At 34.9% G+C, this 23,876-nt stretch overlaps 1 protein-coding gene across 2 annotated transcripts in view; it reads left to right on the forward strand.

The window, feature by feature from the left end:
• ZCWPW2 (zinc finger CW-type and PWWP domain containing 2) overlaps positions 1 to 22,714 on the forward strand; it is a 110,091-nt gene extending 87,377 nt beyond the window's left edge. The window contains exons 5-8 of one of the 2 annotated variants that reach the window (XM_025377087.1): positions 11,975 to 12,033; positions 13,116 to 13,183; positions 18,870 to 18,994; positions 22,153 to 22,714. In XM_025377087.1, coding sequence (XP_025232872.1) covers positions 11,975 to 12,033; positions 13,116 to 13,183; positions 18,870 to 18,994; positions 22,153 to 22,332 — 432 coding nt within the window. In that variant the 3' untranslated portion in view covers positions 22,333 to 22,714. The remainder of the gene's footprint in view (positions 1 to 11,974; positions 12,034 to 13,115; positions 13,184 to 18,869; positions 18,995 to 22,152) is intronic. The other variant, XM_025377088.1, reaches the window with a different exon arrangement.
• Positions 22,715 to 23,876: the final 1,162 nt, after the last annotated feature.

Here is a 23,876-nt window from a genome sequence, read left to right on the forward strand (position 1 = left end):
TGAATTAAAGTCTATAGGAGTTCTATAGGATAACAATTAGTAGTAAAATATTACAATTAGAGAAAATAGATAAATCTCTGATTCCAAATCCTTTTATACACCATTTATGAAGGCAAGCAAAGATCCCTTGCTTCAGAATACCAATTTTCTGGTGCAGATTATTGTATTTGCTCCTTAAACAAAAAAGAAAAAGTCTTTGTTGAGACTTAAATATTTCCTTAACCCTTTTTTGTATTTGATTTTCGCTTGATGGATCTGACTTCAGCCAAACTGCCTACTTGTGGTTTTCACAAAATGGCCAGTGGGAGTGGGAGGAGCTGAGGAGTACAGGGTAAATACATGTCAAGGGTGAGTATAGCAGAGTTGAAAACTCCTTTGTTTTTCTCCCCTGGAGAGAAAACAATAGTATGTCATAGTGTGAAGACCGCACTATTCCCCAAGTTCATAGGGCATGTAGTATAAGAAATGTTGGCTAGCAACTAGCTATAAGGGGAAGTTTTTCCATCCACAGGGCTGCTGGCCTGCTTATTGTTGCTAGGGTTGCAGTTGAGTTGTAAGGGGCTGTTCTAAGAAAGTAGAAGTGGAGAGAGGTATAGTGATGCCTTCCTAAACCAGTGTTTTTTTTCCCAGTGCAGTGAGTGGTTTGTCTGAGAAAATTCAGAGTTTAATTATGCAAATATGGTTTTTGGTAAACAAACATTGAGGTTTGTCTATCAGTGATTTTCTCTAGTCATTTAAAATTTGTTTTCATCCTTGTTACTAAAAAGCAAACACAAAAGTATCCTTTTTGAATGTCACTGTTTATAATGACTAGTTTTGTATTAATTTTTCTCTATATATAATGCCCATTTAAAAATTCAGTTTAGATTATTTTATTTGGAATTTGAATTTGATGATACTTAAAATCTGCTGCTGCAGATTCTAAAAATTTGAAACTTTTCAACCATAACTCTCCCTGTTTTCTATTCTATATTTTAACTTTGAACCAGAAAACAAGAAATATGATTCCACAAAATGTAGCTGCCCTTTTTTTAAGAAACAAAATCTTCCTCAAATACCAATTATCAAATGGTGAACAGCTGCCAGATGTTGTCCTTTGTTATTTGGACCTACGGTTGTGGTATGCAGTTTTCTTCAATGCATTTTGCTGATTGTATTTAGTACAAGTGTAATCCTTTCTCTCTGATTCAGAGACACATAAGTCCTATTTCCAACTTCAGACTCTACACAAAATGAATCTGAGTTTCCTCTAAAGTCTGGAATATTTCTTGCTCACCATCATCATCTTCACTCCATTCCATTAAAACCAAAACCAGTAGTACCTATCAATAGGTTACTGATATAATATAGAATAGGAATTTGGATAATGAGTTTGTATTTTATGGATTGTAGCAATTACACTAGTTATATTAAGTGATTTTTCTATGCCTAATAGTTATACTACTATTCTACTTGCAAAGGGGAGAGATATCACCAGAAAAAATACAATGTCAGTGAAAAGAAAATTGGCTTATAGCAGAATTCAAGCCTACAGTTTCAAATTTATAAGCATTTGGCTTTTGTCCACAAGTCTTTCAACTTTTCATTTATGTTAAATGACACAGACCTATTTTCTTTCTTTAAAAACCTATAAATTACTACTTCTAAAATTCTTTAAAATTATAATGACTTTGAGATGCTATTTGTCTTTTTGTTTATGTAGTTAATACCTTTACTTTGCCAAGCAGGGTGGCTCATGCTCATAATCCTTGCACTTTGGAAGGCTGAGGCGGGTGGATCGCTTGAGCCCGGGAGTTCGAGACAAGCCTGGGTAACATGGTGAAACTTTGTCTCTACTAAAAATACAAAAATTATGCCAGGTGTGGTGGTGTGCATCTGTGGTCCCAGCTACTCAGGCTGAGGTGGGAGGATTCCCCTGAGCCTGGGAAGTTCAGGCTGTAGTGAGCCAAGATTGCGCCACTGCACTCTAGTTTGGGTGACAGGTGTGAGACCCTATCTTAAATAGTGATAATAATAATAATAATAATTCTTTCACTTTGTTCCAGAAATAATTTGCTGCATCATGAAATGTTTATATTAGAGATACATCTTAAACTTATACTCTCCTACACACTAGACAACATTTTTTTTTTTTTTTTTTTTTTTGAGACGGAGTCTCGCTGTGCTCCCAGGCTGGAGTGCAGTGGCGCGATCTCGGCTCACTGCAAGCTCCGCCTCTCGGGTTCACGCCATTCTCCCGCCTCAGCCTCCCAAGTAGCTGAGACTACAGGCGCCCGCCACCACACCCGGCTAGTTTTTTGTATTTCTTAGTAGAGACGGGGTTTCACCATGTTAGCCAGGATAGTCTCAATCTCCTGACCTCGCGATCCACCCGCCTCGGCCTCCCAAAGTGCTGGGATTACAGGCTTGAGCCACCGCGCCCAGCCGACAACATTTTTAAAATAATTTTTTAAATGTTGTAGTTGTGCTATTGTGGAGAGTCTGTCTATTCCTATGTATAAGAGAGATCTTATGCATTCTACTGAAGGTAAATGCTTAAAGCATTTGACAATGATCCACGAGTTCAAAAATCAGGCTGGTTATCCTTACTGTTCTAGCCGATATGGAGAAAAATTATAAAACAAATAATGAAACACTTGACATTCATTCTTTTGTCCAGAAAAACAGCATAATATAGATACTATAACCACTGAATATTCTCTGCATCAGCTTTTTAGAATGTAATTGAAACACGTAGATTCTAGAAGGTCTTCCCTAAAATCAGTATCTTCTCCCAACATTCCCCTTGCTAAGATATCTGTTGGCTTTAGGAAAAAACTGTACCCAAGTAGGAATTGTTTCAACTGATTTGGATTTTCGGAAAGTCTACAATTAGAGGTCAGATAATCTAATTTACTGGCTTTATTCAATCAGCTAAGCAACTGTGTCACAAATTCTGCTTTCCATGGGGTTTGTCCCTCCCTGGACACCCTGTCTGGATTAGTCCTTAGTATTCTTAAACTCTTTATAATTATAAGTGAAATCTATTCTATTACAAAAAGAAATACCTGGATTTTCATGATCTATCTCTGGTATATATAGTCAAAGACCACTAAAAAATAAATGTAAGGCTTTAAAAAACTATCAGCGAAGCACCAAATCATAGAGCTCCTTGAAGTTTCCTGGTACTCCTGTTCTCAGCCAGGATTGTTAAGTGTTAAACAAAGGCTTTTTATGCCTTTTGTTTAAGGTGGGCTGGTGATCAACTGCTATTTTTAGGGAAAGTGCTGTCTTGTGTCTCAGCTCACTGCTTGAATACACACTCCAGTGTTCTCTTTGATAAGCCCCTCAAAGCAGAGAAATCCACAGTGCTTTATTGTAAACTTACACATGGCTGTAGAAGAGAGTGCAGGGAACAGCAAGATATAAGTCATATTGTCAGGGACTGGTCTCTAATACTGTTCAAATCTCACAGGAATGCAGAACTCTACTAAAGGTTGACTAGACTGGAGCATGTAGCAATTGATGATTGACATTTATATAAGAAACACTAGATTTGTGTTCTTTCTATTGAAATAGTGTCTAAAATAGGGCCAGCAAATGATCATTTTAATCCTCCCCTCCTTTTCAAAGGAAAGTTGAAAGCAATCATTGTCTAGGCCCAAAGACTTAACTATATTATCTCTACTCTTTGGATACTCAGATTAAGTAATAACCATCATTTGCAGTGCTACATGTAGCTAGTTTTCATCCTTATTCTAAGCAGATTTTTCAAAGGGAAATGAGGATATTGGCTTTTTCTTGTATATGATAACGTTTAACAAGGAGTTTGTGTACATTATTCAAAGCACATAGATTCACTTTTGGAAATTCTGTCAAAGCAGGCAGCTCTTTAGTGATTATTGACTGACAATTACTCTCAAAAGAAGATTACAAAACATATTTATGTCTTCCCTGAGCATAAAATACTGAATCAAAATTTCACACCCTCAGATTTAACAGAACTAACAGACTTATTCTTTTTGTTTAAAAATTAAAAAAGAAAACTTCATTTAGCTGAATAGTGACTTAAGGAAATGGGCAATGTCAAGTCATTTTACGCAGATTATATAAATCTAATGTAAACACAGTTCTATGGATTTTCTGTCCTTTGCAATTAAAGGCAATTCTGTCATTTGCCATTCCAGTCAGCAATCCTAATTATCATTTTGTGTGTGTGTGTATGTGTGTGTATATATATATATATATATATAGAGAGAGAGAGAGAGAGAGAGAGTCTTTCCATATAACCACGTTGTTTTTTACACTCCACAAGGAAAGCATTAATACTTATTTGATTTATTTAAACTCAGTGACACAGTGTTATATTTGTGTGGATAGGTGGGAAGCATTAAATTAGTGCCTCAAAAACTTTAATTTGCTTGAGAGTCATCTAAGGAGCTTATTTAAACAGAGATTCCTGGGACCCACTCCCAGAGTATCTGATTCAGTAGGCCTAGGGTGGGCATAAAAATTTGCATTTCTATCAAGCTCCCAGGTATTGCTAATTCTGGCTATTACTCTGAATAGTAATAGGCTAGACAACATAGGAGAATCAGCTATTCAACGGTAGAGAGAGAAATGGAAGGGATGGGATAGGTAAATATTATAGTATCTACCTGTAGTGGGTTGAATAGTGGCCCCAAAAATATATGTCCATCTGGAACCTTAGAATGCAACCTTGTTTGGAATAATGGTCTTTGCAGATGTAATCAAGGTAAGGATAGTAAGATGAGATCATCTTGGAGATGGGCCCTAAGTTTAATGAGTGCCCTCACCAGATACAGACTTCTATCCTATATTACTGTATGATAATACATTTCTCTTGCTTTTCTGTTTGTGATAATTTGTTCCATCAGTCCTAGGAAACTAGTGTACTACCCAAGCTCCTACTACACCAGAATGCTCAGTTCCCTCAGTCATATGCTGTAAACAAAAAGGGTAGAATCTGGACACTGGTCCAGAGGTGAACAATGATTGAACAACTAACTGGTAAGCAGAGTTGGATATTTTCTGATATGTTATTTTATCTTCCCCCAAATACTTTGAGGTAAATAATTTTTGGTATCATTTAACAAAAGAAGACCTTAAAATGCCAAATAGTCATTTAGGCCGCAAATATTTATTGTTTATACCAGACTCTTGCTGGCTATTGGAGTGGTCAAATGACTTGCCAAAAGTGACACAGCCAGTAAGTGCCAGATTAAGCTCTTCACTCTAGATCCTGTTATACCGAATTCTGTGCTTTTCTCCATCACATTTTATGAATGGCTCATACCAACAAGGCACAGAGCATTTTGGCAAATACTGACTTGTTCATTTCAGTCACTGTAGAATATTTAACGAAATAGAAAAAGAATTTATTTTTTTCAACAGGAATCTCTGTGATTTATGGTAACTGTTTAATGGTATTTCCATTAGTAACAATAGAGTACTTTTCATTTGTTGTTATCTTTTAATCTTATTTCCTCTTGTAGTAAACCTTTTTACTTTATATTTAAACGTGCAGATAATTTAAGATGATACTTACTAACAAGATAGAAATAGTAGTTCTACATTGTCTTTGGAGATGGCGGTCAGTGATTTAGACAATATTTCAATATTCTTTTTTTTTTGAGATGGGGTCTCCCTCTGTGGAGTACAGTGGTGCAATCTCGGTTTCTATGAATTTATTACAAATTTTAGTTAACTACCTTTTGGGTTTTGATTTCACATGTTACTGCATTTTTGTCAGTGAATGTGGTCTGTAAAATAGAGATTACTTTAATATTTTTGAGACTTCCTCTGTGACCCAGTAGGTGGTCAAATTTATAAATGTTTCAACGTTGGAAACAATATGTATTCTTTAATTATTCAATGCTAGTTTTAATATATGTTCATTATATTAGGCTTATTATTTGTGTGGTTGAATTATCATATTTAATGTATTTTTTCTGCTTTATTATTTTTTGAGAGGTAAATTGTATAAGAAATTTTAAGAGAGGTAAAAAAACTGTAGATTCAGTATTTTCTACTTGTAATTCTGTGTTTTCACTTTGTATATTTTAAAGCTACATGTCTTAGTTCATTTAGTGTTGCTATAAAGGAATACTGGGTAATTAATAAAGTAAAGATTTATTTGGGTCAGGGTTCTACAGGCTGTACAAGAAGAATGGTGCTGGCATTTGCTCAGCTTCTGATGAGGGACCCAGGATGCTTCCACTCATGATAGAAGGCAAAGGGGAGTCACCAGGACTCTTTTTAACAACCAACTGTAGTGAGAATTAATAGACTGAGAACTCACCCACAAAGGAGGGCATTGATCCAATTATGAAGGATTTGCCCCTATAATCCAAACACCTCCCATTAGGCCCCACCCCCAACAGTGAGGATCAAATTTCAATGTGAAGTTTGGAGGGGACAAACATCAAAATTATTGCACTAATATTTTAGATAATAGACAGGTCAAGACAATTATACTTTCTGAGTGAATTTTTTTTTAGCATTTAGTAATAACCCTTTTTGTCTCTGATTATGCTTTTTGACTTAATGTCTGCTTTTTTCTGACATGAATATAGTTACATTAGGTTTCTTTAGTTACTTTTGTTAATAATTATGAATATATTATATTCCAGCTCCTCACTTTCAACCTTTTTTTTTGAGACAGAGTCACACTCCATCACCCAGGCTGTAGTGCAGTGATGCGATATTGGCTCACTGTAACATACACCTCCCGGGTTCAAGCGATCCTCCTGCTTCAGTCTCCTGAGTAGCTTCACCCTCCTGAGTATTACTGTTGTGTGCCATCACACCCAGCTATTTTTTGTACTTTTAGTAGAGATGGGGTTTTACCATGTTGGCCAGGCTTGTCTTGAACTCCTGCCCTCAAGTGATCTGCCTGCCTTGGCCTCCCAAAGTGTTGGGATTACAGGTGTGAGCCACTGCCCCTGTCCCTTTCAACCTTTCCATGTCATTCTGTTTTTTAAATTACAGATTTATTGAGATTTAATTTGTATATCATACAACTCACTTTTAAAAAAATGTACAGTTCAGTTTATTCAAAGTTTTGCAGCCAACATCATTAGCTAATTTTAGAACAGTTTTTTCATCACCCTGAAAGGAAACTTTTTACCCATTAGCAATCACTGCCCATTTCCCATCTCCCCCTTTTCCGTGGTAACCATGCATCTATTTTCTCCTTCTATAGATTTGCCTTTTTTAGACATTTTGGATCATATAATACTGTGGCCTTTTGTGTCTGACTGTTCACTTTTCATCTATATTGTAGCATGTGTCAGGACTTCATTTTTAATGGCTGAGTAATATTTCATTATATGGATATACCACACTTTATCCATTGGTGGACATTTGGGTTGTTTCTACTCTTTGGCTCTTATAAATAATGCCATTATGAACAATCATGTGCTCATTCTTGTATGGGCATATGCTTCTGTTTTTCTTGGGTATATACCTAGGATTGGAATTATTAGATCATAGGGTAACTAAATTTCAGGTTTTGAGGAACTACCAAACTATAATCCAAAGTGGCTGTACCATTTTATATTCCCACCAGCAATAAATAAAGATTTCCATTTCTTCACATCCCTGTGAGCACTTGTCATTTTCTATTTTTTTTAAAAAATATTAGCCATCCTAGTAGGTTTTAAATGGTATATCATTGTGGTCTTGATTTTCATTTCTCTGATGACTAATGATATTAAGCATCTTTTTCTGTGCTTATTGGCTGTTTATACGTCTTCTTTGGAGAAATGTCCATTCAAATTCATTGAGCGTATTTTAATTGACTTATTGTATTTTTATTGTTGTGACTTCTTTACATATTCTAGATACAATTTCTTATCAAATATGTGATTTGAAAAATTTTTTTCTCATTATGTAGATTTTTTTCACTTTCTTGATTGTGTCCTTTACAATTACAGAAGTTTTAAAATGTTGATGACATCCAATTTATTCTTTTGTTGTTTGTGTTTCTGGTGTCATATCTAAGAAACCATTAACTAATCCAAGATTATAAAGATTTGCCCCTGTGTTTTCTTCTAAGAGTTTTTAACTTTTATCTCTTACATTTACATTTTTGGTCCATTTTAACTTTTATGTATGATGTGAGGTACAGGTTGAACTTCATTTTGCATGTGGATATCCAGTTGTCTGAGTACTATTTGTTGAAAAGACTATTCTTTTCTTACTGAATTGTCATGGCAACCTTGCTAAAAATCAGTTGACCATATACATGAGAGATTTTTTCTGGACTCCCAATTCTATTCTATTGATCTATTCTTCTGTTCTCATTCCAATACCATACTATGTTGATTACTGTAGCTTTGTCATAATTTTTGTAATCAGGAGATGTGACCACCTTCTTTTAACCACACCCTTTGCAGTTGTTCCTTCTAAAGAAGAGTATATTGCCCCACTGCATGCCTTTGGCTGAACTCTGTGACTTACTTTGGCCCATGGAATAAGGTAGAAGTGACAGTGTGATAATTCCAACCTAGTCCTTAAGAGGCTTTGTGTATTTTGGCTTTTCTTTTGACCCTCTACACTAACCCAAGTTTACCCAATAGTCTTAGGAAAATGCAGGTCATGTAGGGCAGAACTACCTACCTCAGCCAACCCTAGACCTACAGGAGAGCATTCCTAGCTGCTTCACTGTGCATCAGAGATGCCCCACCAAATCAAGAGGAACCTCAACCAACCTGAAGACATAAGAAAAGAAGCCACCAGTTTCTGTGAGGAAAGCCTAGGATCTTCCATGAGAAGATGATGATGTACAAATTTCTTATCTGTATTAGTCATTTACAAACACTGTGCATGTCCATTGAGGATTAGCAGGGATTGAAACAATTAGAACAGAATCTCTACTCCATGGTGACTAAGGGAACCAGATTGAGTCTCTACCACCTGGTAGCTACACTCTGGAACTTGTAGCCTTTTCAGCTATCAAGATGAGAGTCAAGGCTAAGAATCTACCCTAGATGTCAAGAAAGACCCTGGGCATAATCAATGCTGAAGTGAAAAGGATCAACACTGGAGAGAAAAGAGGGGAAGAGGTAAACATAATGACAGTCTGGAAGATGAATTGAATTTCATGGCAGTAAGGGGACTCAGGAAGTCATTCAACTATCTGGGTGTGAACCAACTAGGAGCAAGTGTCAATTCTTTATATGGGTCATATTGTTGGATCCTCCCTCATGGGAACTAATATCTTAAAGTGGGTTTTGAACAAAATTATGGCACTTGAAAATATAGCAAATGAATATACATAATGTAAACAAGAATTTAAATGGAAAGTACTTCATTTGAAAAATTTTTTCAAAAATATTTTCAAAAATGTTAGCAGCAAATTCTAATAATAAATGTACTGAATAGACAGGCATTATCTGTCTATCCAAGTATTAACTCTACGAATTTTTCTATCCATTGAAGTACATATTTTTAGACATAATAAAAATGAATTTTCTTTAAAAAAATACAAATTGTATTTCTCTTCTTTTGGTGATTATCCTTAAATATGAACATGCTTAATGGGTTTAACAATTTAAAACTGATCACCATCACTCTTCTTCTGAATAATTCAAGGTTCTTAAGATGCTTTCACCTTTGTCTAACCCCTTTTCCTCTTCCATTCAGTTGTCTACTTTTGTAAATCCTCTTTGTTCTTTACTCCATTACCAATTTGTCTTTTTTTAGGTCAGTGTTTATTTAGATTTACATAATGTTGAGCACTTAATTTACTTATCTTCACTTCTTTTTGATTTTTCTAGATTAATCTTCTTCCTCCAAAGTACATTCTGTAGTAGCTCTGTCAGCAAAGTTCCATCTTTTTAGTTCTCACTCTTTTGAAAAATATTATTTTAAAAATTGTAATTTTTTTCATAATCATGGAAATTAACAATCACAAAGACAGAGAAAATAGTATTAAACCTTTTTATACTCCTTAGTCTCAACAAACACACACATATGGCTACCTTTTTGAATTACAGTATTATTGAATATTGTTTAATTGAAGATATGTTCCTGGGTATTGTTTTGATATGGTGCCTATTAAACCATAATTGTCTTACCTTTATAGCTTGGCACCATGGGCTTTTACAAATTGACATGTTTAATTCTGGAAAATTCTTTTTTTTTCTTCTTTGAGACAGACTCTCGCTGGAGTGCAGTGTTGCAATCAACTCACTGCAGCCTCTGCCTTCAGGGTTCAAGTGATGCTCATGCCTGGCTGATTTTTTTTTTTTTTTTTTTTTTTTTTTTTTAGTAGAGACAGGGTTTTGCCATGTTGAGCAGGCTAGTCTCAAACTCCTGACCTCTGATAATCAACTTGCCTTGGCCTCCCAAAGTGCTGGGATTACAGATGTGAACCACCACACATGACCTAATTCTGGAATATTCTTAGTCATTATCACTTCAAATATTTTATCTTCCATTTTGTTTCCATATTATTCTTATGGAATTCCTTTCAGCAATATTCTTGACCTTATCATTCTATTCTCTGTGATTCTTAGCTACTTTTCCAAAAAGTATTTTTGTGTCTCACTGCTGTAGATTTGGTGATCTCGTCAAATCTACCTTCCAGAATAGTTATTCTTTCTTCAGTATATCTAATCAGCTCTTTAATTCATCCACTGAATTTTAAATTCAATGACTTGACTATTTTTTTTAATTCTAGAAGTGCTATTTGGCTCTTTTTAAAAATTCTTTCATGGCTTATAGATAGTATAGAAACCTAAAGTTGTTCATTATAGTTTCTAATCCATTTTAACCCTTTAATAACTTAAATATTTATTTTTAATTTAGGTTTATTGCTGTAATACAAACATACAAAATGAAAATCATAAATGTAGATAAAATTAGATGAATTTTTTAAAATGAGCATTCCCTTCTAACCAGCACCAGATCAAGAAGCAAAACATTTCCAGAACCCCAGAAGTGTTCTCGTGCCCTCTTCTAGCCACACTTCCTACCTCCAAGATAACTGCTATCCTGACTTGTAGTGCCACAGTTTAGCTTTGCCTGTTTTTGAGTTTTATGTCAACTGAGCTATACAGTGCAAATATAATTATTTTGTGGGTTTTTTCTTCTCCAGATGATCTATATGCTCTTAATATTTATGAATTACAGAGATCATGTATACATTTTTACATTAATTTCTTGGCTCTTTTGCTTACTTTTGTCTTAGTGATTTTAGAAGTCCTGGATAAGTCTTCGTGTTAATTATTCGACTGGGAAATCTCAGGAGACATGAAATTGGATTTCTCACTTTAATGGTATAGACCTAGTGTTTTCATTCTTTTAGGGTTATTGCTTTTTGCCGTCTAATTCCCTATGTCAGACTGCGTACTACCGTATTGCTTTTGTGTCCTCGTGAATGAAGTTTTTCCTATTCTCTTGTTATGGACAGGAAAAGATCCTTGAAGTCCCTGGGCTTTATGGAATATTATTAGCACAGCTCTCTAACCAGTGTCACCCTCAAAACATGTCACTTGTCTTTGCCTGGACATGAAAAGCCCAGCTCAAAACTCCTTTGGCCCCTTATCCTGGTACAAGTTTCTTTTGGACCTTCACTGTGTCAGTTTCCACCTATATATTAATAGCTTTGCATTTCATGTGCTTCTGGCATCTGATTTTTTTTCTTTATCTAAACATTATATATGTGTGTACAACTTTAAAGTGTTTTTATTAGTATTTTTATATGTTTGTGAAGTTATGTAAGGGGGAGCGGGTAATATGGGAGGTAGACATCCAAATCAGATCGGTTTAGCACTCCTGAAAGATGAGCAGATCCATGCAATTGCAGTGACTATGCAGTGGTTGACTAGACGTAAAGATGTTGTTTAGGGCTATCGGCCAGGGTGTTTCTTCTGGCCAAATTACTTGAACTGCATGGGGCCCATTATTTTACTGAGCTGATTTAGTCCTATATGAACTAACTCATATTTTTGTTTTTGTTTTACAGAAGCAGATTTCTAAAAATAGTATTGAAAAGAAGAAGCCCAAACTTAGAAAAAGGAAAAGGTATGCTTTTTGAAATTAAATAGTATTATGATAAAATTGAAATATATATTGGATTTAGTTGTTGCATGACCTTTCTCATAATCCTTGATTCTGTTTCACTTGGAAAATACTGTGTTTATAGTTTTCTAAAAGAATTAATACAATTATAAGTAGTAGTCTTAGAAGTAGGGAAAAAGCTTTATATTTATGAAATATTTTGAAATGGGACTTTTAGAGATTAATATCTTATGAGCAATCAGAAGAGAATCAGGTTTTTAGTTTAAAAATAGGTAATTTAAACCAGAAACAGGTTTTCATAATGAACTAATAAGCCACAGATGACAAGTTTTAGTGTTTGTCATTGAACCAGTCATTTTTTAAAGAATGGTAATCGGTGCTGTGTTAGGAGGGGTCCTACTCAAAAACAAGGACTGACACTAATAGGTAGCCCTTTTCTTCTTCCTTGTACTTTTTCAGAAGATGAATAACTAAATTTTAAAAATGGACTTTCACTGCCTTATTTCATTACACTTCACACTAGCTCTATGAAATAGTTAGGAAGTATATTATAATCTCCATTTTAAAAAATGAAGAATTCCTGGCTTGGAGAAGTTAGTGACTTTCTCAAGATCTGATGGTTAGAGAAAATACATTTGAGCAAATTTTTTTCTGACTCTGTATCAGCAACATAGAGTCATGGAAACAGTATGGATTTTGCAGTCTGACCGAGTTTAGTTCTGCCATGTTCCACCATTTACCTAAGTTGTCAAACTTCTCATTTTTCTCTGATATCTCAAATTCTCAGTTTCTTTATATAATGACAGTAACAATTAGTAGTTGTTTTGGAGGAGAATTATGAAAAAGCCAGTGTAAGGTGCTTGGTAAATTGTTAATGCTTTGCACCTAGTGAGAACTCAAATCAATATTAGTCTTCTTTGTTTTTCACTGCAACATACTTTCTTACTACATAAAACAACCAAGAGAATTACCTTAAGAAAATATATGTATTTATAATCTACAGTTACCAATGAATAGACATAAATAGTCATTTAAATATACATGATTGATCTTTTGAAACTAAATCTGTCAAATTCTTTTTCTAGGAAAGCAATTTTAAAATGCTCTTTTGAAAATGTTTGTTCTGATGATGCCTTATCGAAGGAAAACATGGGTATGTGAAAGCCTGTCCTGCTTTTAGTTCTTTAACCTATATTTAATTCCACAGAATGTAGCTGTAGTCCTTTGAAGGAAAAAAAAAGCTCTCGTATGTGTGTGTATATATACACATATACACATGTACACATATGTATACATTTTTACACATATATATGTGTGTGTATATATACACATATATATGAAAAATATTAATGAATCATTTTTGTTATTGATTTACATACCAGAGCTTTTAAATTTTCTTTAGGTTTCTATTTCCTTGAATTAAATTTTCTCTTAGTCATGTATTTAATTTTTTAAAATAACACACCAGGCCAGGCACAGTGGCTCATGCCTGTAATCCTAGCACTTTGGGAGGCTGAAGCGGGCAGATCACTTGAGGTCAGGAGTTCAAGACCAGCCTGGTCAACATGGTGAAACCCATCTCAACTAAAACTACAAAAATTAGCTGGCCATGGTGGCATGCACCTGTAGTCCCAGCTACCCTGGAGGCTGAGGCAGGAAAATCACTTGAGCCTGGGGGGCAGAGGTTGCAGTGAGACTGGGCGACAGAGTGACAGAGCGAGATTCCCTCTCAATAAATAAATAAAGCAGCAGCTGTGAGAAGAAATATCAACAACTATACATTTCAATCCAGACTTCTTCATTCCAAACTTACTGGGATCCTAGGAGTGCCAAAGGGAGAGAAAAAAGAAAAGCAGAAGCCTGGGGCTTCCAACTAAATTGTCCTTGGTTAGAACACAGTAGAGTGAATGTGGAATGCAGGGAGAAAGTTTTGGTTTTCTTTTCTTTTTTTTTTAAATTATTTTTTATTATTATACTTTAAGTTCTAGAGTACATGTGCATAACGTGCAGGTTTGTTACATATGTATACTTGTGCCATGTTGCTGTGCTGCACCCATCAACTCGTTGGTTTTCAAAGGCAATTTCCTCCTTTTACATTTTCTTTAGTCTTGAAAAGCAGTAAAATGCTTATTTGCAATGTGGAACTTTGGCAGTCATGTTCAAAGCCCATTAAACCCTGAGGAGTTATCAGTGATATATTCCCTTTTCCTTGAAGTCACTCCCAGGGGATCCTATGGCATTGCATTTCAATTGGCTAAATAAGTCAGTCGTTGTAGTGTTATTAAAAGAAAGGAAAGCCAGGTGCAGTGGCTCATGCCTGTAATCCTAGCACTTTGGCAGGCTGAGGTGTGAGGATCCCTTGAGCCCAAGAGTTAAAGACCAGCCTGGACGACACAGTGAGACCTCATCTCTACTAAAATTAAGAAAATAAAATAAATTAACTGGGCATGGTGGCACATGCCTGTAGTCCCAACTACTGGGAAAGTTGAGGTGGGAGGATGACCTGAGCCCAGGAGTTTGAGCTTACAGTGATCTATGATTACGCCACTGCACTCCACCCTGGGTTACAGAAAGGATGAAGTCGTTATTTAAAAAAAATAATAACTTGTTTTTTTAGACCCAGAATGTAAAATAGGAAAACTTTTAGATTCTAACACTTTTCTTTTAGAAAACAAAAGAAAACCAAGTACTTTTTCCTCCTCATCACTCTTCTCTTTTATTAAAATACCTTCCAAATTTCAACATTGACATAGCCCTGCAAATTTATTTAGGATTTTGTTTTTTCAGTGCCAGCTTTGGGGTAACCCAACCAGTAGCTACTATATAAGAGAATGTGTTAGTCTGTTCTTGCATTGCTATAAAGAAATACCAAAGACTGGGTAATTTATAAGAAAAGAGGTTTAATTGGCTCACAGTTCTGCAGGCTTTCTAGGAAGCATGGTGCTTGGCTCCTGGGAGCCTTCCCAGAAGGCTTAAAATCATGGCAGAAGGTAAAGGGGGAGCAGGCATGTCATATGGCAAAAGCAGGAACAAAAGAGGGGAGAGTTGCCACACACTTTTAAATGACCGGATCTCATGAGAACTCACTCACTATCACAAGGACAGTACCAAGGGGATAATACTCAATCATTCATGAGAAATCTGCTCCCCTGATCCACTTACCTCCTACCAGGCCCCACTTCCAACACTGTAGATTACAATTCAACATGAGATTTGGGCAGAGACACATATCCAAACTCTATTAGGAGGAAACAGCTTCTTAAACATTTAATAGACAAGTCTAGGTGAAAGAAAACTCCATAAACATATATTTGAAAGTTTTTAAAATAGTGACTGAGTTATTGAGACAAACTGTGAATTATTTCTCATCAGGAATGGAAAAACAACACTGATTTATTTTTCTACATATTAATTTTTAAAAGCTAGATATGGGGCCAGACGTGGTGGCTCACGCCTATAATCCCAGCACTTTGGGAGGCCAAGACAGGTGGATCACCTGAGGTCAGGAGTTCGAGACGAGCCTAGCCAACATGGTGAAACCCTGTCTCTACTAAAAATACAAAATCTAGCTAGGCATGCTGGCATGTGCCTGTATTCCCAGCTACTCAGGAGGCTGACCCAGGAGAATTGCTTGAAACCGGGGCGCGGAGGTTGCGGTGAGCTGAGGTCATGCCACTGCACTCCAGCCTGGGTGACAGAGTGACATTCCATCTCAAAAAAAAAAAAAAAAAAAAAAAGGCTAGATATGGACTTTGCTATTACAGATACATATTTTTTCTTTCCTTTCTTTTTTTTCTTTTTAACTTTCTCTGAGTGATAGAGTAGCTGTAATGCTACCACTTCACTCTCAACAATAAATTGAAACAAGTCAGAGAAACTACAAGATAATCAGTGTTGATAGAAGATGATGGGTCATGCAATCAGCAAAGGCATTCATTTTGTCCGTATCTTTGGAGGATATCATTGACCAATTTTGATGACATAGTTTGTAGATTACAATAACTGCTATTTTTTGAGAATTATTTTTTAAGTTCATTTACAATATAGGAATACTTATTTAGAAAAGCAAACCTCCCACTACTCTGGAAGCAGAAGCTGACAGCAGTCAGGTTGGTATTGTAAACCCTAGTTAACTTATGAAGTCATCCATTACTTTGTCTAATTTTGATCAAAAGGCAGTGTACATATTTCTTCAGATCACTTGCAAAGAGCCTACAATGCCATTTGGCAATGATATTTATTATCATAAATTGATTGTATTTTAGCCTAACATTAGAAATATAAAGGTGTTTGTTTGCCGTTTTTTCTTTTACAGCATAGCTTCAAATCTATCTTCTCAACAGTGTATTAAATGTCATTGTCAATTTCCATAGACTCAGAATGTAAAGTAGGAAAACTTAACATTTGTGAGTGGAACTGGGGAATTGGTGTGAAAATAACCATGAGCAGTCATCTATTTAATTCCACAGAATGTAGTTGTAGTCCTTTGAAGGAAAAAAAAAACTCATGTGTGTGTGTATATATACACATATACACATGTATACATATGTATACATTTTTACACATATATACTTGTGTGTATATATACACATATATATGAAAAATATTAATGAATCATTTTTGTTATTGATTTACATACCAGAGCTTTTAAATTTTCTTTAGGTTTCTATTTCCTTGAATTAAATTTTCTCTTAGTCATGTACTAGTCAGGTATATAGTCTATTATACTAGTCATTATATAGTCAGGTTACTAAATAAGAAATCTGTCTTAAAGAGGGTGTTAGTTTTATTAACAAAAGTGCTTCAATAAAAAACGTACATTCCTCTAGAAAATCCTGATTTGATAGACATGGCATTGTTATATTTTTAAATAAACTCTCCAGGTGATTATTATGCCCACACAATTTTGAATGCCACTGTTTTAGAATCTAGCATTCTGTATTCTGTGTTCTTAGGCCTTAACAGTAACCCTAGAACATAGATCTATGTGGATGCAACTAACATGTTAATTACAGGTTTTGCTTGTTTGTTTTTAAACATGAGAACTTTTTATAAGATGTGGAGTTGCTTATCAAAAAGCTTGTTTCAAACTATTTTGAAAGAGGTTTTCCATAGAGAAAACCTAAAATTGACTAGGAGGAGGTGATAGCTAGGAAGGCTTATTAGTCTATGCCTGTTTTCTTGTGTTCCTGCCCCTTAGTAGGTAAACAGTAAATATTTGTTGATTGAATATGAAAGTGCTTGGGGAAAACAGTAAATATTGACAGAAAAATTATTTTCAAGACAAACTTGTGTTGTGAAAAATATAAACTAAAAGTAGTTTTTCCAGAACTGTAATGACAAGAACCAGGAAATGGAAACCTATTTCATAACCTGCTATGATTTTATTTAACATTATTTAATAAGTACTTTAGCAGAATTTTAAATTTTCCTGCTTATGTCCTGCTTGGGTATTTTCATGTTCCGTGACCTTTCAGCTGCTCTACTAGGTGGGATTTTTGCTGACTTGCCCATGAACTGCAGATAATAGAAGGTGGTACGTTAGATTTTACTAACTAGTGGAAGATGAAGGGATGTGTACTCACGGCCTTTCTCTCTGAATTATGTTGTCTTTGGAAGAGCTTCTCAGATGCTCCATCCGCCTCTGGTGCAAGACAACAGGCATGTGGCCTCCCTTCTTTGAAGCAAAGGCTTCACTAGGCCCTCTATAAAATGAAAATGTTTGTTTTATTTAAGTCAAAAATGCAAATGCATATTTTTAATCAGTAGTTAAGTCTACAGTTATAGTAGGCTTTTATTTCTTTGGTAGGGATATTGTTTTACCTCAGCAAGGTCAATGAATTACCAGATTTTTTTTTTTTTTTTTCGAGACGGAGTCTCACTGTCGCCCAGGCTGGAGTGCAGTGGCGCAATCCCGGCTCACTGCAAGCTCCGCCTCCTGGGTTCACGCCATTCTCCTGCCTCAGCCTCCCGTGTAGCTGGGACTACAGGCGCCCGCCACCACGCCTGGCTAATTTTCTTGTGTTTTTAGTACAGATGGGGTTTCACCATGTTAGCCAGGATGGTCTCGATCTCCTGACCTCGTGATCCACCTACCTCGGCCTCCCAAAGTGCTGGGATTACAGGCATGAGCATGTCACGGTGACTTTTATAATACAAAAAGACTTTTATAAATGCAGTATTAAAAAAAATTGATTAAGCAATTAAGATGTGTTGCCATTTGGATTAGGAAGGCACTAGCTTGTGTTCAGCCTAGCCACTTAATTACAAAACTTTTCCTTTTAACAGTAGTTTAATAATCTATAGTAGAGATTGGCAAACTGTGGTCAGCAACTGCTGCCTGTTTTTGTAAATAAAGTTTTATTGGAACATAGCCACTCTCATTTGTTTATGTACATGTCAATGGTTTGTGCTACAGTAACAGAATTGAGTTGTTGTCACAGACCATCTGGCTCCCAAAGCCTGAAATATTGGCTCTCTGTCCCTTTAGAAAAAAATTTGCTGACGCTGTTTCTATAAATAATATAATTTAGTTTGGTGCCTTTAGCCCCTAATTAAAAAAAGTTCTAATAAGCTTTTGATATTTCACTTCTACTTTATGGTTTATACATAGCAAGACTATTACCTACATTTTTTGAGGAAGAATTGTAAAAGATTCACGTTGATATTCATAATAATTTTGTATCAAGAAGAAGTCATGTAAGAAAATTATATGAAACATTTATATTTTACCTCATAGCATTTAAAAGATTTCTTCTTTCTGAGTAGTTAAGATTATGAATTAGATTGAATTAAGTGAGATGTAGCATTTTTTACTGTATTAATCATGTTTTTTTTAGTTGTATCTGAGACGGAAGTTTTACTAAAAGAGTTGGAGCAAATGCTACAGCAAGCACTGCAACCCACAGTCACACCTGATGAGTCTGAAGAAGGATATGGAGAGGAAATAAATACGGGAGAAAAGGTAATATTGATAGTTATTTTCAGACCTAAATAACAACTTCAAATTATTTAAACAGTAGAATTTTTCCTCATTGTACATTTTAAATATATAAAAAACTATTTTTTATGTCTGAAATTTGAGTCCTTGATTATCATGAGGTAAATAATAAACTAGTAGCCTGTTAAGAAATCAAAACACATCTATCAGTATTTGAAAAAAAAAATCTGTGTTTAAGCAGAGGAGTTCTTTTAATTTTAAGTCTTTGGGATTGGAGTGAAGAAAGATGGACGATGCTCACTGTAGCTGAAGTAGGCCACTCCAGAGAGAATTCCCCCTTGCTACCAATCTTTACAGTCAGGAGAGGGGGCCAGGATAACAAGAGCTCACTGGAAAATCTGCCCTGTCTGGGCTATGCACCGAGATAATCTCTACAGGGACAAACCTTATCATTAACATACTGGAGGTAGAATTTTTCACTGGAATAAGTTTTACTATTTATATCTAGACTCATCCTGTTTTAATTTTTTCATTTGGCTTTCTAGGTTGAACTCAGAAAGGCCAAATGTGCTTACTTTATTCAATGTCTCTGCAAATAAAATGAGAGTTTGTGATACAAGGCTCTGCCATTAGTACAGAGCAGTGATGTGGTAGGTATGAGACAAAGAAGTCATAGGGTAGACACTTTCATGTGCCACTGCAGCTGTTCCCTAACTAGGAAAAAAATGGCAGTGAGGAGTTCTGTAACCCTAAGGCTTTATTCATTCATTTATTTAGATATGCAGTGTGCCTGGAGTCGAGAGAGCATATTGACACTGACTCTGAAATATAATCCTGTGTCCCAGTCCTGGTCCTGCCAATAAGGACTTGTGTAATTTGAAAAAGTGGCTTATCACTTACCTCAGAGGATTGTTTTGAGGATTAAATATGATAAACCAGGAAAAGTGCTTTCCATAGGAATAAACACCCCAGGTTTGGCTATTACTGCAGATGAGAATTGGCAATGGCAGTTGCTAGAGGGAATAAGTGCTTAGATTTTCTTACTTCATCTCTCTTTTCCCACATTCACACTTTGAGCAACTGCCTGTCTCCAAGTCTGTCTGTTCCAAGATGTAGAAAAAGATGGATTTATAAATGGACAAAGGGGTTTACACCGTTAAGCAGACTGCCCAGTTGTATGATTTCATTCAGAATGTCAACAAAAATAAAGATTATTCGTAAACATGTCCTTTATTGAGTTAGAAATTAATAAAATATACAGAATATACTACTATGGAGATGAATGTGCTAAAGGAAAGTAATATTAACGTTAAAAACTCCTACTGAGTTGAAAAACATAACTTTCTTAATCAGCATCAGCAATATCAATTTTTACCTGAATGTGCATGAGTTGTAAATGCTACTTTTCCAGTTGGATTCCTTTCTAAAAAAAAAAAAAAAGACTTGTTTACTATATATGGGTCTTTTGCAGAACAAGAACTGTAGATTGGTATCATACATCCTACATACGTATAATTAATATACAAATTATTCTTTTTCAGCAAATGTGTGTTCTATTTGAATACCATATGGTTTTGTGTAGTGTTTTTCAGTGTTAGCAGTTTCTTTTAAAAAATACAGCCAGGTTGATCTTTAGAGCGATGTCCTGGAGCTTTTACAGGCACAGAATTGACTTCTGTTTTGCCATTATAAGTAGTACCTTGATAGAACAGAGAAATATTTCTGATTTTTATTTCTTAAGGTAAAATACATAGTTTTAACCCATCACCAGGCAGGAGCTTGCTTTTGTTTTAGATTCTTGTATTATTTTATTCTTTCAAACAGCATTTCAGAAGTGTAAAAATTAGCTATTTTAACTGGCTAGTGGGCAGGTGAGTGCCTCCTGGTTACTGAATCATAAGCACTGTGCATACTGAGCTTTGTAAGTCTGGCATTCATGCCAGATTCAGGATATTTGGGTTCTTGTTCACTTTTAAATGAGGAGAATAACAGTGAAACCAACTAGCAAAGCTGGAGAAATTTCAGTTTAAAAGTAAATAAATAATCACATGTTGGAATTTATTTACTGTTATTAGAAATAATTAATATGTCTCCCAAAAGCAACTCTACTTAAAGCTGGAGATGTATTGTTTTTAGGAGAAGGTGGCCTCTTATAAGGTAAATACTCCAAGAAGAGACCCCTAAGAATTTTAAAGTCCTGAGCACGTTGACTCTCTGAGCAGACATTGTATAAACTGTTTTCAAAGTTGTGAATTTGATGATGTTTTCATCATTCACTTCACCTATGAGGTTTCAAGTGGATTATCTCAGGCATTTACATCAATAGATGTAATAACAACATGGAAAAAAGCTTATACACATAGATAATCAAAACTCATTTCTATTTGTCATTGAAATGTTTTATGAAATTATTTTCCTACATAGAGTCACCTTCCTAATTATGTTCTTCTTAAGCTAATATTAACATTGGGTGACATGCCCTGACTTGGCAAGCAATCAGAGGAAATAGATTTTAGATTTTTATAAATCCACCTGAATAATTCACAAATTGAATAATCCATATACAAATAAAATAGAGTTTACTGAAAAATTATTGGTATAAAAGTGTACATTTTTGATATGTGAAAATATTTATATGAACTACATATACCTTTTTTCCCTTGAATTACATGGGAAGTGAACTCTACCTTTAATAAGCTCTGAAGTTATAAAGCAAATAAATCCACATATGCATTGTTTTTACTAGTGTCCTTTCCCACTAAGCAAGAGCAAATTATCACTATTTTTAAGCAATGCAGATGACCTTTTGACAACATGACCACAGAAAATGTGACTAAAACAGTCACATTTTAAGTTGTATTCCCTATAACAATAATGTAAAAACTAAAACAACGTAGAAAACTCACATAGAATTAGAATTACCACTTTTTTCCAAAGCATAAAATTAAAACTAAAAATATATAAGGCTGGGGAATAGACACAGACCTAAATAATGACTTTTTCTTATATAAACACATTCACCCTACATTATACTATATATAGTGACTATTATTTGAACACTAGAATAACAGAAAAGTTTGTTTAGCTAATGTGGCTTGCAGAATTACTGACTACTTTATGTTTTGTTCCAGTAATCAGGTAAATTTGACGTAGTTCCGATTAATTATATGGTTGTTTTGCAGTTATCTAAATGCAGCCCAGAAGCTCCTGCAGGCAATCTGTTTGAAAACCACTGTGAAGAGGACTATCTTGTAATTGATGGGATAAAATTAAAAGCTGGAGAATATATTGAGGATATAACTAATAAATTTAAAGAAATAGATGCTTTGATGTCTGAGTTTTATAATACTATACATTTTTAAGTTAATTATAAAAATATTGGCATCTTTATATTTATCCAAAGTTAAAACCTTAAAAATGTTTGGTGAAATAGGTATAAGTTATACCAAAGTTTATATTTGCAGTAACTTTCTACTTCATATTTTGAGAATGGCCATGATTTTTAGAGCCAGTCAAATGGTATTTAAGTTAGTGTTAAAAATTTAGAATTAAAAAACCCTGATAGTTGTATTTATATATTTCTTGTTTGCCTTAATTTTTAAATGGTTTGTGAAATTGCCTCACAAACATATGCTTTACAATGATTGTTTAGGCCGTTTATTCAAAAATGGATAACTTAAAATGGCTGGCCAAGCTATTATAAATCTCAGAGGTAATTCAAATCTAATAGACTTAGAGAATGTATATTTGTGGTGGAATCAAACTATTACAAAATAAAAGGAAATAATTTTTTAAATAATTGTTTAATAGAGTTGAAATTTTTCTTGTAAAACAAAATTTCACTTGCTACTTATACTAGAAACAATTATTTCAACCATGGTACCCAAAAACTGACTGCTTAATAGAGTCTCTGGGAGATTTTGGAAGATCAAAATCCTGGACCCTTCCCTGCTGAATCAGTGTCTTTGGAGGTATCATCAGAAAGGTGGAAAAATGTAATTTAATGTGTATACAGAGAAGTTAAACATATTCATTATAAGAAATCTAACAATATAGAAAGTAAAAACTACATCATTTTTCAGGAATTCTCTTGAACAGTTTTAGTAGATATCATTCTAGATCTTGCTTTACGTACACTGAAATGTGTGGGCATTCACACCTATCTTTAGTTCCTGCTCTAGCTCTCTCTGGCGGTACGGGGTGAGGAAAAGGGCATTCCAAGCACATAAAAACCAAAGCTTGAGGAGAGAAGTGCACGAGAGCATCACCACAGTGGTGAATTTTATTGTGAGTTGCCTCATATTGCTTTATCAAGGAGGCAGCACGTGTATAAATATTAAAAACAAATAAGACACCAAACAACCAACATATCACTAAGGACTCATTGAGTGGGTTGCTTCTTTTAAGTATTTTTAGATTCTGTAATAATCACATAGACTGGAGAGTAGAGATAGACCCATAACAATGAAATATCTTATTTGTCAAAGTAAAGTGTGTATGTATTTCTGTCCTCCTTGTTTTCCTCATGTATTCCTTAGCATTCTGATATTGTGTCATAGGATGTTGAGTTGTAAAGCCTGTCTGGGTTCATATTTTACCTACTAACTTGTCTTAAGTCATATAACCAGTAAATAGAACTCTCAGAAGTTGAGTACATTTCTGTCAGGTTCCAGATCCCACGCCATTGATTACCATCTATAACGTCTTGATGAAGCTTTTAACTAGCTGGGTGGTGGAATGATAATCTAGTTTCCTCATGTGTAAAATGGGGATGGAACTATGTAAACTAAGCATTGTTGTGAGGAATAAATGAGATTCTTTTTGTGAAAGTGGTTTGTAAATCAATTTGATCTTCTGTTTTACTCTTTGCAAAGAGAACCAAGTATGTGTTTAAGCATATTGCAAT

This window comes from Theropithecus gelada, chromosome 2 (assembly GCF_003255815.1).
Source record: "Theropithecus gelada isolate Dixy chromosome 2, Tgel_1.0, whole genome shotgun sequence".
NCBI classification, from domain to species: domain Eukaryota; kingdom Metazoa; phylum Chordata; class Mammalia; order Primates; family Cercopithecidae; genus Theropithecus; species Theropithecus gelada.